Consider the following 19,520-nt stretch of genomic DNA (forward strand, 5'->3'; position numbering starts at 1 on the left):
TAGTAAGACAGAGACAACATATGCGGGTATGGCGTCCTCTTAATAATATATTAAAAGAAATTAAAAATGTTGTTATAATATACGGTATTACAATAGTAAAATTCATAATAATATATAATACTTATATGTAAAAGTTTAAGTTCCCACTCATAATGTTTTTAAATTATAACAAAATAATATTAATATTGTTATTTATCGTTTAAATAAATAATTTCGTCCCAATTTGAACTTAACTAGTCTATAAAAAAAATATATTGGGTAATTATATATTTTTTAAATTTTTTTGTTTTGTTTGAATTACTTATGAAGAATTTAGTATTAAATGTTCAAGCCTCAGCTATAAATTAAATTGCAAATTTAATAAATTAATATAAAAATTTAATTTTAATAATTATCAATTACAAAAAAATTGTGAATTTGAACAAAAAATATATTTGACTATACATTTTTGATATTTTTTAAGTGGTGAATGAACAACTTATGAGGAATTTTGATTACATTTTAAGCATTTTACTCAGTGAATCCACCTACATAGAAATAAAACAAAAAATAATTGATTATTAAAAATATTTATCATGAGCTCTAAAAAAGACAATATATTTTGAAAATTTCATTATGTATCGAAAATGATAATACAAACATTTAAAGAAAATTTCAAGTATCTATACATTTATTCATTCTTGCGTAATTTTTTTTATCGTTTTTTCCGGGCTATATTGAAAATAATGCTGTGAATTTTCCAAAAAAATCACCCTCAAATCAATTTTTCAACTACTCATTGTGTTTACAGACAAAAAAAAATACATCATTGTAAAATGAATACATTCATCGCACCACTAAGAATCTAAACATTTTTCGGGGTTTATAATACATTAAAATACATTGAAGAATTTGAGTAGAGTGATTTAATTTCGTTTACAGAAGTAGGATTTGGTTAAAATCATTGGTGACTCTCTGTTAATTGCATAGCTGATTGATTTTGATGGTGTTTGTGATTGGCGGTGGAGTTTAATGGTGATGGTTGTTGAGGTTTTTCTACTTGAAATATTGACGTATTTGTTCCTCAGTTATTTGTATATTCATCCTTTATAGTTGACTGAGTGCGTTCCTTCGTGGAGGATGCATTTTTAAGGTCTGATGATTTTGGAGAAGTTTATGGGCAAATTGACCCACATAAAAGGACAGTTAAGTAGCAGTACTGAAAGTACAATAGGTTCGAGTGTGGTGGCCATTATAGCTTTGTCTACTTTTACACTGTGATATATTATGTCAACTTATGTAAGATTTTTTTCTTTGATCTTTTTATGTAAGTGATGATAAAATATCACTATCGCTTTCATCAAAGTCGATATTAACAAAGAAATGGGATAGTAAGTTTTTTATTTGCTGATGTTGAAATTGATAAAATGTCTCATAGTGTGACCTATTTATTATATTTCTGATGTGATATAAACCTCTGGAGTGGACAAATTGATGTTTCAGCCATAAACGCTAATCATATTTTAACTGATGTATATATAGTACTACTACTAATAATAATAATAATTTATTTTGCAAATAATTCAAATTTACATTTATAGTTATGAATATACAAAATACATGTTTGTAACTCTCCTTTAAGCATAAGGATTGTTTTGGGGAGGGGGTATATAAGTTTGAGTCAAATACGTCATTATGAACAGTAAGATAAAATAAAATAAATAATTATAATATAAGTAAATCTTTTAGATAATTTAAACAAAGAACATAATAATAACTTTCATTTATAATTTTTGACATTGTTATAACAAATCAATAATCAAGAAATCTATAGTTTAAATAAATGATTTAAACATACAAACGTTTTTAAGTACTGTACGCCGTTATTTATTTAAAAAAAATATAATACTCTTCTTTAGTTTGAACTGTTTAAAGTATTTGAATTTTGAGATAAATAGAAGTTTTCAAAGATTTTCAAGAGAAACTGTCCGCATCAATTATATCTATAAAGTTTCGTAGCTAATGTAGTCATTGACACTTTATATAATATTTTATGTAGGTGAAGCAAGATTATTTTGATGTATTATTGGTCGTATTTGGTTGCCCCCGATTTGAGTTTTTTTTATGGGCCATCAATTTCACGTGACGAAAAGTTTAAAGTTCTTTATACTTATTATTGGCGATGATTGCGACAAAGAAGTGGATAAAGTTTAAGAACTTTTATTTCATTATTATTGTTCTTTATAGTGATGACTTAATTATTTACAATTCTAATTGGGGATAAGGTCCTCGTCAGCATAGCATAGGTGTCATTATCTACAGCCCAAAGGTCACCGCCCGTGACGGTACCTGTGGTCTATTTTAACTTCAAAAGTGTAAAAATATTATGTAAGTAATGTAACCCAATACGTTTTGTGATAATTAAAATAATACTACTCTTTAGTATTATTATACATAGGTATATAACTTATATCATTATTTGTATCTTAATTAGAACGGCTCTTAAGTCTTTGGCTTTCAAAAATAGCCAACATGGTAGAAAATAATATGTCTATCAAATAGTATGACAAATATTTATAAGCCGGAATATTTTTGCACTGCACAAAATGTTACTCACTCATAAAGGCGGTATTATAATCTATAGAATTGTTGCTAAGATTTGGATTTTGGACAGCACAGCAATTATTGTTTACTGTATACCAAATGGTTAATATCCCTAATTGAAATTAACGCTAGAGAATAAACCAATAAAATATTATATTTCATATTTCATATATAATATTAAATATTAATAGTGGTTTACTAGGGGGTATAAAGTCTGCCACCACAACCATGACCTTGGTTTTATTAAATTTTGATCATAAATGAATGGGAGTTTACCAATTGCGCTTAAAATGACCTTTTAATATACCAATTGCGCTCAGTTGTTTTCAGGGTTTATAATATTATTCTACATTACACCTAGTATTTATAAAAATATGTATTTTAAATAGGTACTATTATTAGCTTATAGCTTGTTGTATTTTCCCGTAATTTCGTATATGTTTTGCTTTAAATTAAGTATATTTGAATGTATATTAGTTAACTATATTTAATTGTGTATATACATATGTAACTTTTTCCGCTGTGTAGTAACTTACACATGTCTATGTAAAAATAAGGAACCTAAAATATAAGTAGCGCAATTGGTGTACTGACCTAAAATAAAAATATTGTTTTAGGTGCAACTGGTCCATGCCCAAATGAATAACTATTAGTGCTGGGTTAAGAAAAGAGCAAAAGCCAAAAGGGGCAGCTGCCCTGGGTGGCAAAAATAACGTTTTAAAGTTTTCTAATGTATTAGCGTTTTTAGAAAGAACTAGTAAATATTGAAAAATTTGCATAACAAATAATTAAAGTAATATTATATTATATTCTGAGTTATTATATCAGTGCGTGTTCGGCGTATTATTGAAAAAATCATTAGTTACACTTGGAATACTTAGACAGTTAGATCGTCACGCTTCTATCTTCGAGTATAAATTGTATACAATAATACATTTACAGCAATAAACACATAATCATGTTTATTGTATGGCTGTATTATAAGTATAACCATTTACCATTGGATTACTCAATTTTATATTAATTATTTCAAATGATTTATTTTTACGAGTACACTACCAATCAATTGTTTTTATTACACTATCGTTTAGTAAAGTCCAATTAACGAAAAATTAAATGGGCTTAATATTTTCTTATAGCGTTAAGCGTTTTCGTCAAAAATTAAATCGACCTACTGTATTGTAAATACTAAATTGTAATACAAAAAGTAAAATAAATTACTTTAATAGATTTGAAAAAACATAACATGAAATATACTTAGTGATAAAAGCTGTCAGACCGTCACTTCTCTGAATTGTTTTTGTATACACTATACAGTCATCTATCATTGAATTCAAATTTAACACGTTCATTACAGTGACACACACAACACCTGAGGTACAGCTTAGCGGTGCCCACTTTCCTACCTTACTTATCATATAGTATTTCTTTAATGAATGTTTCTCTGTCTATCAGTAGTGTAATTGAGAATGTTTCGTGTTATGGGGAAAAAATACTGGTGTTAGACCCACCTACTAAAAAAATGTTTAGTTAAATGTTTAGTTAGTTACGTTCGAATGGTACTTTATTTATTTCTAACAATATATACATACAAGATACTGCATAACAAACTATTTATTATCACCTATCCACCCAGCTGATTCGCCTATAAATAGTACTGGGGGATTTCCCCAGTTCATACCTGCGTTCGGCGCCACTAGGGGGGGGGGATAAAAAATAAATATTCAAACCCAACTTGTGGAGAGTTTTGCCCCCCACACCTCCCGTATTTACATTTTATATCTCTTTACATATTAATATACCTACTTATTTTATATTACATAAATACATACATACTTACGTTGGGTCTAGGCTTCATTTAAAAAAAATTCAATATGGTATTATTATTCATTAGTAGTTGATTTCCTTTTTTTTTTGCTCTATTTTGATTTTTGGGTTAGAAAAATATAAAATTCTAACAATAAATTACTATGTGTGTATAGAAATAGTATTAAAGTCGCTATAGAGTGACACAGTGTGTAGTGTTTAGTGTGTCGTGAAAGTCAATGCAGGTACTGTGTGACAGCACACGTTCGTACTTCGTAGTATTCACTATTTGTTCAAACCAATTATTGTAAATCTTGAAATTACGTTTTTTTATTAAATTATATTTTTGCAATTGCAATTTTACCCATTATTGGAGTATTTACTATCTCATATTTCTGTGTATGTAGCATGTAGGTACAGTAATTTCTAATTAGTAATAATTAGGTACAGTACTACAGTGTGTGGTAAGGCACCTCGTGTTATATAAATCAATAAGATAACGATATGAATATGAAATAATCATTTATTTTATAAATCATGCTTATTACGTACCGAGTAATAAACTAATTGTATACTAATACAACTAAACATTTTATTTGATTTCGTTTTGTAATAATTGTAATAACAACTAAGCAAATTGTAGCCTGTAGGTAAAATTGTAAAAGTCAATATAGAAATATTAAATACAGCTTATTGGGGATCTATCCCCATATCACCCCTGTAATTACGCACTATTGTCTATTATATTTGTTTTGTGGACTATGATTATTTAAGGGAATATTTAATTTTATATAGGTATCTTATTGTATATTTTTTAAAACATCGATAAAGACAAAAATGTTTAGACGGTCACGTATGGAACAATTTACAAGCTGTTGAACTTTGAATGAAAAGCCTTAAAGTACCTTAAAGGTACGGTTTCACTGCAGCGTCAAAGAGTGGAACAGTACGGCGTCATGACGCCGCGTCTAGACGCTTATACCTATGTCCAGACCGGTAGTTGACGCTAGACGATGCGTCTGGACGCTGCAAGGAAACCGTACCATTAGAGCTATTAGTAGTTATTATTAAGCGGGCAACAATTATAGTAATATAGTATTATAGGTTATAATAGGATATGATATAGATACATCTTAAAATAGTAAATATTAATCGGGCAACTTGAATATAATTCAAACATGGTCACAACTCAGAGTCTGAGTCTCAGACAGAACATATACAATAACCTGGATTAAACCTTTTTCGTAGTTTTTTTTGGAAAACCTAGTATGCTGAAAACGACTTTGTATAAAAAATATATATATTATGTATACGGAACACGTTACAAAACAATATAGTAAAAACCCACCTCAACGATGAATTTTTATCGTCGATTCAACTAGTAGTCACTAGTTTAAAACAACCTTTTGAGGGTGTTACTGGTTAGGTTACGGAATTTCAAATTTCCAATAAAAACCAAACATTTTGATGCGATGTCACTAATGCCTGCAGTATTGCCGTAAATGGACGCTACTGTATTAAATTCATTAAAACATTAAATTAAACAAATAATTGTTTATGACATACAATATATTGTAATATAATTTTTAAAAAAATATTATTTTTTCCACGTAAGGTTTAATAGGTACTTAATAAATTATTATTAATTAAGCGTTACCTATGTATAGTGATTTAAATAATATATAAGATAATGATAATAAACAATATTAACAAATGCATAAGAAATTAGAAAGTAGATACTTATTAAGTACCTACTATACTTTTAAGTCAGTATTATGCTTTATTATTTTTTTGAACTTAGGAATAAGATTAAAAAAATGGCATATTATAATTATTTTGAAGTCCCAAATATTTTACTCCCAATCCGTAATAAATGGATGGGTCAAAAATCAAATTACATTATTTCTTCATAGGTTAAATCTATGTATGACTAGACACGATAAGTCCTTTACACACCTGGGACCTAAAAGCATGTAGACGAAAATTATTACTGTTGGAAAAAATTACAGTTGGACTTAATTTGTTGGACCAAATGTCTGTCAAAGATAGTGAGTAGTAATAGTACCTACTACCTATATACAATTTATATTTATCTACCTCCGTTTAACTTGCCATTAAAGAAATATTTTGACAGGAATTTCTGGAAGTTCCAAAAAAAAATAAAGTGTTATTCATAATTTGTACCTATGTCCTATAAGTTAAGTTAAAAATAAATTTTAATGATTGAAAACCTTTTATAGTTGACTTAATCCCTTGACTTCTAATTTCTAAGATTATTTTTTCATATGAATATTAATATAATATTCATATATTTTTTAAATAGCTTGTTTTTATTAATGCTGTATTAGATATATTGCAGTCAGTTTTAATTCGAAAGCAATGATAAATATATATAGTATAATTTATAGCGTCTATATACTTTTAAGCTTCAGCCTTTAAGTCATCATCAATTTTTTAGTAATTTATAAAAGACGTAATATAAAAATAAATGTTAGATACCTTAAGGATAATTGAAACATTTCGAAGAAATCAATTAAGGTTTAAGTTAAAAAAGTTACAAGGCCACAAGGGTGTATATTAAATTATTATTTTATACATATACATTTAAAATTTACTTATACCTATTATCTACCTACTATTATTATATTTTAATCGATCATGATAGTTTGGTAGTATTTATGTTTAGTAATTTAATATTCATAAAAGTTGATACTTTATTGAATTCTATGTTCAAAAAATAGGTAAAAATTATTTATTAATAAAATATTTTTTTGAAATTATTAATTTTTATTTAAATTCATTTATTCACTGGTCTAACTGTTTTACTTTTATTTATTATACTTATTATAATTTGTAAGTTAGTTTTTAAAATGTTAAATAGTAAATAATAGGTATATTAGGTTTAGTTAAATGTTAATGATTAAAATATATCAATATTCATTATACTATACACCCAATAAATTTGTTTTAAATTACCAATTGAAATTATTTATGAGTAGGTACCTAATTGTAATCATTAAATTTCGTATTTTAATCACTGAAATTAAAAATTCAAATTAGGTCTTTTTGTATAGACAGAGTAATAATCTATTCTTATGGATGATTTTTTTAATAACTATAAATATGTTTATTTTTATTTTATTAAAAAGAGTGTAAAGGGGCATAATTTGTTATTCAAACGTTAAAATATAACACAAATGGACAAATGTATTACATCTAATTAAACAGTCATTGCTTATTAAAACATTAACACAGCAGTTTAAATGTAATTTAAGACACTAATAAATATTTGTAACTTTTAAATAACAAGTATAATATAATAAAATAATATCATTGTTGATGCAATGTTGTTTTTCATGATTTCCTACTTAAGACATTTCTTTATACCACCTGTAAGGTGAGTGTGATAAATTAATGATATTGTCTTGTTACGCAATATTATTTTGACAGAGAGCAATTATTTATACTTAATGTAAACTATAAAGTATAGAATGATTATAATGTGTTTGGCGTTTTTGTTGACGAATTCATTCTAATCCATATGGATTTCCCTATTGACACTCATTTACTTTTCTATACCCATGCCAACGAAATCTATTCACCCCTCACGTGTAAAGACAGTACGACACTTACTGGATTTGCTTTTAGAATTTTATAACATAAAAATATTAGCACGATAAACTCTAATAAAAATAACTATAAATTATAATTGTAAAAAAATGTAAATTAAAATATAAAAACCGATATAAAGATACTTAATACAATGTTATTGCTTGAATGTACAAACTTTTTGAGTGAAACTTTAACATGAAATAATATTTGAAAGGAAAAATAACAGAAAAATGCAAATACACCATTATTACGTAATGTGTAAAATTTATAATAACGAAGTACATATAATATGTATTACATTAAATTAACGGATAAAAAAAAATATATTCAATTGCAATTTTGGATTTTTAGAAAAATGTTTTATATTGTTTATCGGATTATCACAATCAATTTTATGTTTATTAGTGCAATAACTTATGATAGGTCTCAGTAATAAGTAATACTCAACTATTTTATACTACATATAATCGTTTACCTCTAGGTCTTTAGAGACTATATAGGTACGAGTGCATTTATTCATAAGACATATCCTGGAATTATTCCATACGAATATTTAATTTTGTAGATATTATAAATATTTTAATACATTACAATATACCTACTTACAAATATGCTGTTTTACTGTTATAAAAATAACTTAAGTGTTAGGTACTCAGGTGGCAGAATTGGATATTTTTCTATACTTTATATTTTTATGCGAGGATCACACTCGTGGTATACCTAAACTATTAATTATAGATCGTCTGTTCAATTTTAAAAGTAATAGGAAATATTTCGAACACATAACCTTGAATTTGATTCGTATGTTTTTTACTGCATACAGCCTATACAGGATATATAAATACACGTGTTTTAAATAAATTTCAATTTTTAACTATTTTTGTCCATGTATGTGCAGTAAAATAAAAATGTCTTAAATAGAAACCACTGTTTTTGAGATTGAATTTAGATTACTTTATTTTTTCGGAGCAACTTTGACCTTGACAGTTTTTTTAATATCTTCATCCTTCAAGATATTTTGTAAAAATAAAAGGCATTTGAAAGAGAATAAATTGGTAAGGGGTCCGTGATTTCTAAAAGTCTCATAAGGAATCGGTGTTTTATAAAAGTTTAAGGACCACTGTTATAGTATTGATATATCCTAAATTCCTGTATATTATACCTATGCGGCTAAATAGTATATGCATTATGCAATATTATAATGTATATTTTGTATGTTCAATACAATGACTGATATGAAGGACGTACAGTTAATCGGTGTAAATGCTTATTTAATAGTTTAAATTGGGTATAGATTAGGTTTAAACTAGATGTTATATTGTTATGTACCTTTGGTATTGTTTTTTTTTTTATACGGATATCGTCACTGTAGGCGAGCCGTTATAGAAATTCCATCGGCTTTGTTCAAAATGCAAAATCAGCTAATAAATGCATATTTATGAAACTAATAGGTAGATAATACCTGTGATATGTATATAGGCACTAATATTATCACTTATCCATAATAATATAAACATTTGCTACTGGACGCTGGTACACATGTTACGGTGCTGAAAAACAATTGCTCATGACCAGTGACCGCAATTTACATACCCATTAGTTGTAATGACCGGCTAGTGTTTAAAATTACATTACACCTAGGTAATAGTAGGTACAAAATAATATTTTATTAAATTAAATTTATATTGTATCATTTTGTAGACAATTTATATATACAGTCATAAACTCAAACCTCATATTATTATACATACTCTTATTCCATGTACAAATCACAGAATTGTATTTGTATACATTTGAATGTTTCATTTTAATACTTATATAGGCTATAGTTTATACCTATCTGCAGACTGCAGTCTTACTGAGACATAACTCATTAATCATTATGAATGCATTGACGTCATGATGGACAGTATGATTGCAAGACATTTTTATAGTATGGAAAATAAAATAAGTAGGTACGACAGGGAATTAGGAAACGGTGCAAAAATAAAATGCGTTTTTTTTTTAAATACCTTTTTTCAGTGTTGTATATTATAGTTTGCAGTGGGTTATTATTAGGAGCTGTAGCCTGTAGGTACGTATAGAAAAAGTAGAATATAAGTTTATGACAGTATTTACTATTCATACAAATTATATAATAATAATAGTTTATTTACGGAATAAAATTCCTATTTCAAATTTTCAAACATAATATAACAATAACAGTACATGTGTAAATATGTTACATAAAATATTAATACTTAATAGTAATAAAATAATAAATAATATATATATATATATAAGAGGCATAAATCCGTAAATGATAAAGAAGAAATTATTAATAATATAAATATAACTATTAGGTATTAATCTAAAAAATAATTATTTAACATTTCTAGGGTTGTATTAAACAGGTCCAAGTTATAATAAATAGGGTTTCCAGTAGACATTTATAAATAATATAAATGGATAATTTAATATATAATTTGTATTGATAATAGATAAATAAAAAGGACATTTACAATAAATATTTTATAATATACCTACCTCGAAAAATGTGTTTAATATGATTTTTAGTTTCTATATAATGTAAAACATTATCCATCGAAACGACGATTTATAGGTCCTATCGGCTATCACAAACAAGACGAACCAAATTCCACTGGTTTAATTTAAAATAAATAAGTATGTACCTATAGATTGGTAAAAACTATAAACTAAAATATTATACATACCCAATTTATGTCTTCTGTTAGTCATCATAATTTTTCACTTTTATATGTATAGGTATTTCTAGTAGGTACCTCTACTAATTTGATATTAGTTTAATAGTTTCATTTTGATTTGTGTACGTCATAATATTTACACAATTACGCATAAATAAACATAATATAATATAATATTATTTTATTATTATTATAATTTATAACATACCTAATATTATAGTAATATATTATTTTAACATAATCATTTCAATAGTTTTCTTATTTTCGGGTGATCACGAGTGAGAAATAAGAATTTATATCGTGCAGTGGGAAACACTGGATCCATTATCACTATAACCCCTACTCTTTAATTTTGTTTTGTCAAATGTGTCGCTATTACATTTACATTTTGCAAATAATTTTGAAAAAAAAAATAAATAGATTAAACCATTAAACATTAAACTATTAAAGAATTAAAAATTTGCCTCCTGTTACAGTTTGTAAAGTATTTTGACCTGTTTTCTTATAAATAAAATTTTTATTGAAATAATTTTCGTAGTATTCGCATCAACAGTTAGGCAGTGCCATGTGGAGACAACTGATCATTTCTTGATTCATAAAATAACCATTGAGCTTTATAACATATTCGTATTTATATATGTATATATGATATCTTTACACAATGTCCGAAGAAGAAGACAAGAGTACATTAAATGATGCCGACAATGCTGTGGCTAATCCACCAAGTAATGAAGGTGATAGTGACAGTCAATCAGACAATTTATTAGTAAACGGTAATGAGAATACTCCTCCATGTCAATTGGACATCGGTCTGGGTACTCATACGGATAGCAGACGTCATGACAATACTTTGAATGTAAATGGTGAGTATACATATTTGTGTATTGCTTATGTATCTCTCACAATATAATGTTTAATTGGCAACTTGTATGTTAAACTTAAACTCTTGAATTGTATTTCAATTCAAATTGTCATAAAAAATCTATTTTATAAAGTCATTCTAAATTTAAATTGGCTGAAAAATATATCTTATCATATCAGGAATAATTTAAGTTAATCTTTTAGTTATTTTAAACCATAGCTTATTTAAAAATATTTTAATAGGTAGTTAAGTAGTTACTTATCATTAAATTGTTAGGTATTTCATTCTTTACTTATACTTAATACTACTTATTATGATACATAAAATGTTAAATCTTGGGTAGGACCTACTTTAAATATAATGTATAATTGAAAATGCACAGTTATTGGAATGTTGCATTGTGGTACTGCATTCTTTGGTCCTTTCACCTTTCACTTAATTTAACTGTAGGTTGACACAATTTTTTACTTACAGATCTTTTATCGTTAATTTATTATCAACAGCCCTCAATGCAAGGTAGTTAATATTTATAAGTTATAACAGTTAATTAAAAATGATTTATTTTATTTTTATTAATTAAATATTTAAATCATATACTTATTTAATATACATTAAAACATTAAATTAATCCATCATTTAAAATGAAGATTTTGTAATTTTTTGAACTCCTAAAAAACATTTTTAACTTTTCAAATAGAATTATTTTTTCTTTAGTGAAAATTAATAAATTATTTGTTTTTTAATCATTAAAAATAGATAGAATTTTTGAAAAGATTTGTGTTTTACGTAATCATTGATTATTAATAGCATTTTAGTTGTGTACATTTATAAATAATATATTGTGAAGCAGATAATAATTTTTTTTCTTTTAAGTTTCTTTATGTCACCTAAAAATGTATTTAATTCTTGAATGTAAATTTAAAAAAAAATTATTTGTTAATAGATTCTGGAGAAGCTACTGCTTGCAGTATCAAACGTGAAGATAATCTTTTATCCTTTAGACATTTTTTATGCAACAATGGACACAATCAAACATCAAAACCCAAAGTTGAAGTAGTGCCTAGTGTATCACAACCAGTGAGGCCAGTAACAGAGACATCTACCTTACCAGATTTTGTTCAAGATCATATGAATACTGATCAACCTTATGACAGTGGTGATCTAGATTCACGATCAAATAGTATTGATTTGACACGTGGGATAAATCGCCCATCTATGTTCGGTAACCGTAGTAACCGTACACCTCAGCAATGTGTGGTTATGCCATTAGATCTTCCATTCTCCAACACAACAACTCAGCCTCGTGCTACCACACCAACAACTACCAACAGTTTGCCAGATTTTTTGTCCGATGGCCCAATTGGCGTGCCGGTTGTTCATCCAGTCACCAGGAATGAACAGCCAACTGATAGAAACCGTATAAGCATTACCATAAACCCACAACGTGGTGCTACACCAATAAACCAGAATTATACCAGGTTTCAAAGGTTCCTTTTATTTTGGTATTAATTACCTTCTTTATCTCATTTTATCTATGATTAATTAAATACATTTAACTTGACTGCTATAGTAAATTATAGTCGCCATTTATTCTGATTTTCTTGGAACACTTACTACATGTTTTGAGTACATGGTTCTGGACAATAACTAAAAATGCCAGTTCCTAAGCTTTAATCTCATGCATTCATTTGTAAACTGTATTGTTAAAATTATAATTTTTTTAGATTTAAATAATTTTAATAAATGGCAACCCTACTAATCACAGATAAAATGATCCTAAATTTAAAACAACATTTTATAACTAAATATTATGTTTTAGACACAGTGAAGTTGTTGATGCTAGGGTGGCTAGGCTAGAAGCAACAGAACAAGACTTAAGAACAACTATATTGAATTTAAATAACATGTTACAACAAACATTGGTAAGATACTGTTTTTATTTAAATAATAAATTGAACATCGATAAAAGATTTTTATAATCCAAATGTGCAATTTATGAAATACTAAATTTAAATTTAAATAATATAATATGTACTTTTGAAACTAATGTACTATTGTACTAGGTAATTTGTTTCATTGATCCACTTTTAAATAAAAAAAATTTAATGCAAAATCATGCATTATTGTTGTTTATAGATAAGAGCTCAAAGAGCTGAAGATCAAGTGAGATCTTTAAGAACCTTATTAAGGGCTAGAGAACAAGGCCTTAATCCTGGAAATTTATCAACGATTCCATCGACTATATCAGTTGCTGAACAGATACGTCATGGTACACGAAATGCCGAGATAATGCTTAAGTGAGTCTTAGTTATAATAGATAACAGAATATTTCTATTAGTTTTTGGATTAGGTTTATAATTTATTTAAATTCCATATAGCTTGTTGAGGGATAACTATCATGACTTAAACAATGTGGCAGCACGTCTCGAGCAACAGGATACCATTCAGACTTCCAATACCCAATTATCAGTTGACCCAAGTGATACAACTGATAACAATGTTACATAACATTCCTGTTATACAATTATATTAGTTGTACATACATAATAATGGAAATTATTTCTTCATTATGTTTTATAAGTACTTGTTTACATTTTGTGCAGATTTATTGCCAAGACTGGACCTCAATTGTTTTGTTTTCTATATAATGATTATTATTTTTAATATTATATGTATTGCCATTCAATGCTTAAAGTTGTTTTCCCATTTTTTTTTTATTTAGAACGCAAATATAGAGCAATAGTAATCTTTTTTTTCTACAAATACTTCAACAGACTGTACGTTTCTACGAAACTAAAAATATTAAGGGACACAAGTATATTCATTCAAAAACGAAATGTGGGATACATTTTTCATGATTGTTAACCAAATACATTAATTTTTAACTAAATAGAACTTAATATCATGTTATCAGTGACATTTTAGTTGTAGATATGATTAACAAAATAAAATATATTTTATTGATAAAAATAATGTTTTGTTGTATTAACCTATGTTTAATTTTAAAATTGTTATATTATTTATTAGTTATTTGATATGAATAATTAAAATATAGCAGTATATAATTTATACTATATATTTATTTTAAATTATGGTTTTATGTAAATTACCTATACCTATTCATTTTTTAATTTATTAAATAGTAAATACAAAAAAACAATATTATTTCATTATATTTTAGTTATAAGCTAGTAAAATACTAAAGGAAGAGTACATTTTGGTTAGTAAAATTATGCCTTAAAAAAAAAACAATACATTACTTTCCATTAATTTAACAACATTTTTTAGATCATATTATACTGAATTTTTTTTTTAGAATATAGCTATATACTGTTTGTAGTTTTTATAATGTAAATTATTTTATAAGTATCTATTTTAAGAGCCAAATTCAAGGGAATTACACATTATGCATAAACTTTAATATAGGTTTCTAATGCCTTTAACACTGATTTTAGGTCATTAGTTTGGTAGTTCTGGGTCTGATATGTAATTTGTATGGTCTCTTACTCTATATAGAAATTTAAATATGTTTTTTGTCAAACGTACCAATTGATTTAATGAAGATATAAAAAATTTAAAAACAGATTTGAATTTATTGTTAAATCTATTTAAGATTGACTTTCCAGTTTTAGTTTTTGCTTATAACTAACTTTTTAAAAGTTGAAATATGGTAACTTTAAATTTCTTCTTTTTTAATATAATTTTTTTTGGATTTAAAGTGATAAGACCATAAATGTAAGAAAGTCAATGTCAAGCAAACTTAACGATACAATCGATACATTTAATCTTTTTTCTATCACTATCAATTCACTAGATAAATCAGGATATTTGAGAAAGAACACATTTAAATGTCTATGGTTTGCGAATATTAGATTTAAATGATTAGAAATATCAGACGGTAATAAACTAAGATTTGTAATACCTAAATTATTACATTTTATAAGCATATAATCAATATTAAAATATTTTTGATAAATTATCATATTTAATTCATAATTTATTATTCACCAAGTCCATAAAAGATAATGATTAAATAATGACAAGTGAATTGTAGATTAATATCATATGATAAATTTAAACTTTATCAACATTATTCAATATTGTAAATTATGTAGTAGGATATAATAATTTAGATTAGGTAGGTCAAAAATAAAATTTTTTTTTCTTAAGCAAATAACAAAGCTCAATTTTTATTATTATTATTATTTTTTTTTTTTTAGGACAAAATATAATGTTGGTTAAAATCTCATTAAATTCATAATAGATACTTATGCGTTAGTACAAAATTATATATATATATAAAGTAATGTTTTCAAATTAAAATATTTTAATATTAGTAATCAGAATCAGAATCATCAAGAGCAGCTCTCCTTCGATCAAACTGAAAAATACAAATTTAAATAAAATAAATAAACATAATTAAGTTACTAGTAATATATAATTAATTGCCAGAATAGTTATGGATCTAGTTAATTTACTTTGACTGTAGTTTTGCGTTCTTGAGACTGCATTTGACTGTTGACTTGTTCTAACAAACCGATTAGTTCATCTTCTCCCAATTTATTAACAATCTGTCCAGACTGTGCCATTCTGAGTAACATGTTTTCTACCATACGGCCTTTTTCTGGTTTACCAATCATCAACGTGTTCACTGTATTAACAAAACCCATATTGATATCTATATTTGGACTTAATTACTAAAATCTTACATCTTGCCCGAGCAGCTTGGTTTAATACTTGGGTGAGTATTGAGTGTTTCATGTCTTCAACCGCCTGCCGTTGTTGTTCTGCTTGCTTTTGCTTCTCAGCATTGTCACCTTGTGACTAAAGAAATTTCAAACATCCCATCATTATAAATGTGTAATAATAATAAAAACGAATTACACATAATAATCTATTATACTATAATAACTCTTGTGTTTCACTTACTCCACCGAGTTCTGACTGCATCTGGGCCATTCTCTTTGAGCGCAGACTTTCCAGTTCTGAATCTTCCATCTTAGTTGTTAGGTGTCTGTTGACAGATGAGCGTCCAACAGCAACAATCGTGTTCAATTGAACACTTATATGCAAGAGACTTTAAATTTTATCTTTTCGAGATCAATCGATTTGAATGAAAACATAAAAATTTGTCTAACTTGTAAATAAGCATTTGCACGTTAATTGTGTTGGTCAAAAACCTTTAATGTACAAAAATTGTACGTCTGAGATTATGAATGGTTACGGGTCGAATTTCGAGGTTTGAAAGACGTCGAAATTAAAATGTAAACACGAGGAACGATAACGGTTATCGTGCCAAAGGTACAGCGTTGCCAATGTAATATTATTACTTGTAAAATCACAAAATATTAATAAAATCAAAAAAAACTTTATACTTTTGTTGAGTTAAATCATTAAAACGTTTTCGTATTATAATTTAGTAATTTATAGCACGAACTACTATTATAGTAATTCATAATATTAGGAAGTTATATAATTGTTTTTTAATGATACCTGCATTTTGCAATTCATCATTATATTATTTCATTAACGTGTTGTTTTATTTAAATTATTATTTACTAAAAACATTAAACATTTTTGTTTGATTTTCGTATGAAAAAAATACCACATATTTTTATAAATCATTGGTAGTATAATATACATGAGAAATATATAATAAATAAATTAATTAAAAATCAAATATCACAATTAATTATTATTTTTTTTTAGAGTATACTTATTATTTTGGTAATTTTTAGGGCATAACTGGCAACTGCATACAGAACCGCGCCGTTAAGATTTATCATCCAGGACAACATTAAAAATATTCGCCCCCTATTTCATTTATCATTATGCATTTCATTTCTATATAATTGAATTTTTTTTTTTACAGCGTAATTTGAACATTGATTTGACAAAAAACTAAAGCTGATTGCAAGTATTGCAACAGTAATTATTAAACAAAATAGTTGGGTTTAAAATAATTAAAAATTAATACAAATCACAATTCAGAAAATTAAAAATTAGAGTATTACCCTTTTTGGGACCATGATTAATCAATAATGTACGAATTTTAGCAGTAATTGGTGGCCAAGAAGAGAGATCATTAAAATCAATTTCGAATAATATTTCTTTGGTAGAGATTCATTTTTAGTATTTTTTCAATCTCAAAGATAAAGAATATGATAATTTATTATAAAGCCAAATAATACAAAAATGAAATGTTGCGGTTTATTAATTGTTATTATTACTCGACCATAATTATATTAATCGGAAATTTGTTCAGAAAAAATGTGTAATGGTCCAAAATAATTGTAAAACAATAATCTTTCTATATTTTATTTATGTACTTTAAAATATTTAAAAAAAATGTTAAATGCATGTCAATGAGTCAATGCAGATTGCAGCTATACTTTTAGATATGTTAAAGAAGTGTTACATAGATAAATGTAATGATTATATTTAATTATGTAAATAATATAAAATAACGAATAATGTTTTTAGTTGGTACGGTGTTTTTTTTCCTGTGATGCGGCTTTCTTTTTCGATGAATGTTGTCATGGGCTTTTTTTCCAAATACCCATTTTTTCATGCGTATTTTGTATATCTTAGACTGCGATGATGACAATAAATACCTATTATATAAAATAATATTGAGTTTTGTATTCAATTTTGAATAGTGAAAAGAAAGTGATGCCTGTCAGATTTTGCATGAACCATTCGACAACATGCACAAAGTTCGCACAAAAGTGGTGCCATAACTGCCCACTTCAAAACAAAGGGAATCAAAAAAGAGTATTTAATATAGCATCACCGTGTTGAACCATCAGTCATCACTCATCACCCACCGTACTCAACCAAACTATCCCCGTGCGACTTTTTTTATTCACTAAGGTAAAATCTGAGTTAAAAGGGATAAGATTTGTGTGGAAGTAGTGAAAGCAACAGCAGCGGAGGTTCTCAACAAGCTGACAGAAGATTTCCAACACTGCAGCGTTGCAGATCGGTGGAAAATTTTTATAGAACGGTGTAAAGATTAGCAAGGAGGCTGGAGAGAATATTATTATATAGCGATTAGCTTTTTAATTTAATTATAATGACTAATAAAATGTTTTCTATAGTACCTGTCGGCTGTCGGCAGTATGGACTATTTAATTGTCACACCTCGTAGTTTACAAAACAATTTTAAGGATACATGTAATAATATTATATTATGGATAGAATAATGAGGTAAAAATGTAATTGATAATTGATATTTATTTTCTTGTCTCATTGGAGTTTGCAGAGTATGGGTCAAAAAAATCAATTTAAATTCAATATGGTTCATTAATTTATAATATATTTATATATTAAATCGATAAAAGGTATTATAAATGTATAAATTAATATAGTTACTTCTACTTTTTAGTTTTTTACTTCAAATAAAAATGGATCAATACAAACCTTAAATAGGTAATTAATAACTAGGTGCAGGGTAAATAGGAAGTTTTTAATGATTCACATTACGTACAAATTGATTATATAGAATTATTAATTAGTACAGATATTAATGATATCAGAGTAAAATGCCTTTCAGACTCAATATGCTGTTAAGCCCTGTTTAGACTTATTTTTATTTTTTATGAACCACGAATTATTACAATTTATACATAGAGAACTAAAAAGTATAATAAACAAATATGAATACATGTCTAAAGTGAAAGGAATAAGTTGATGTCTATACATGAATGAAAATATATCTTTATCATAATTATACACAATTAATAAACAAAAATACTTAGGTATCAAATTTTAATAAAACATTGGCATTTACTATTTAATTAATTTTATTATTGATGATTATTCGAATTAATTTTAATGACTAATGGCCAGTGTCATTTGAATGAATATTCATTGTTTATTTATTAGCATATTAAGCTATAAATGCTAAATGCTAATAATAACATTTTTGTTAACTTTATATGTAAATGCAG

The 19,520-nt window shown here is 26.3% G+C and overlaps 2 protein-coding genes across 4 annotated transcripts; one reads left to right on the top strand and one right to left on the bottom strand.

Moving 5' to 3' along the window:
* The first annotated feature begins 11,063 nt into the window (after positions 1-11,063).
* LOC132917180 (uncharacterized) lies at positions 11,064-14,657 on the top strand. 3 transcript variants are annotated; one of them, XM_060977792.1, is made up of 5 exons: positions 11,064-11,569; positions 12,512-13,055; positions 13,388-13,490; positions 13,705-13,865; positions 13,947-14,657. In XM_060977792.1, the coding sequence occupies exons 1-5, from the start codon at positions 11,368-11,370 to the stop codon at positions 14,074-14,076; spliced, it is 1,140 nt and encodes a 379-aa protein (XP_060833775.1). In that variant the 5' UTR covers positions 11,064-11,367; the 3' UTR covers positions 14,077-14,657. The 3 variants fall into 3 exon arrangements, with proteins under 3 accessions (XP_060833775.1, XP_060833776.1, XP_060833778.1); XM_060977793.1 differs by having other exon boundaries at positions 12,512-13,046; XM_060977795.1 differs by lacking the exon at positions 11,064-11,569 and adding an exon at positions 12,031-12,084.
* Positions 14,658-15,717: 1,060 nt separating this feature from the next.
* On the bottom strand, positions 15,718-16,827 carry LOC132929758 (programmed cell death protein 5). Its single transcript, XM_060995319.1, has 4 exons — positions 16,498-16,827; positions 16,278-16,392; positions 16,047-16,219; positions 15,718-15,949 (listed from the first exon to the last, which is right to left on the bottom strand). The coding sequence occupies exons 1-4, from the start codon at positions 16,564-16,566 to the stop codon at positions 15,902-15,904; spliced, it is 405 nt and encodes a 134-aa protein (XP_060851302.1). The 5' UTR covers positions 16,567-16,827; the 3' UTR covers positions 15,718-15,901.
* Between the last annotated feature and the right edge of the window lie 2,693 nt (positions 16,828-19,520).

The sequence above is a fragment of the Rhopalosiphum padi genome, chromosome 1, assembly GCF_020882245.1.
Source record: "Rhopalosiphum padi isolate XX-2018 chromosome 1, ASM2088224v1, whole genome shotgun sequence".
Classification (NCBI taxonomy): domain Eukaryota; kingdom Metazoa; phylum Arthropoda; class Insecta; order Hemiptera; family Aphididae; genus Rhopalosiphum; species Rhopalosiphum padi.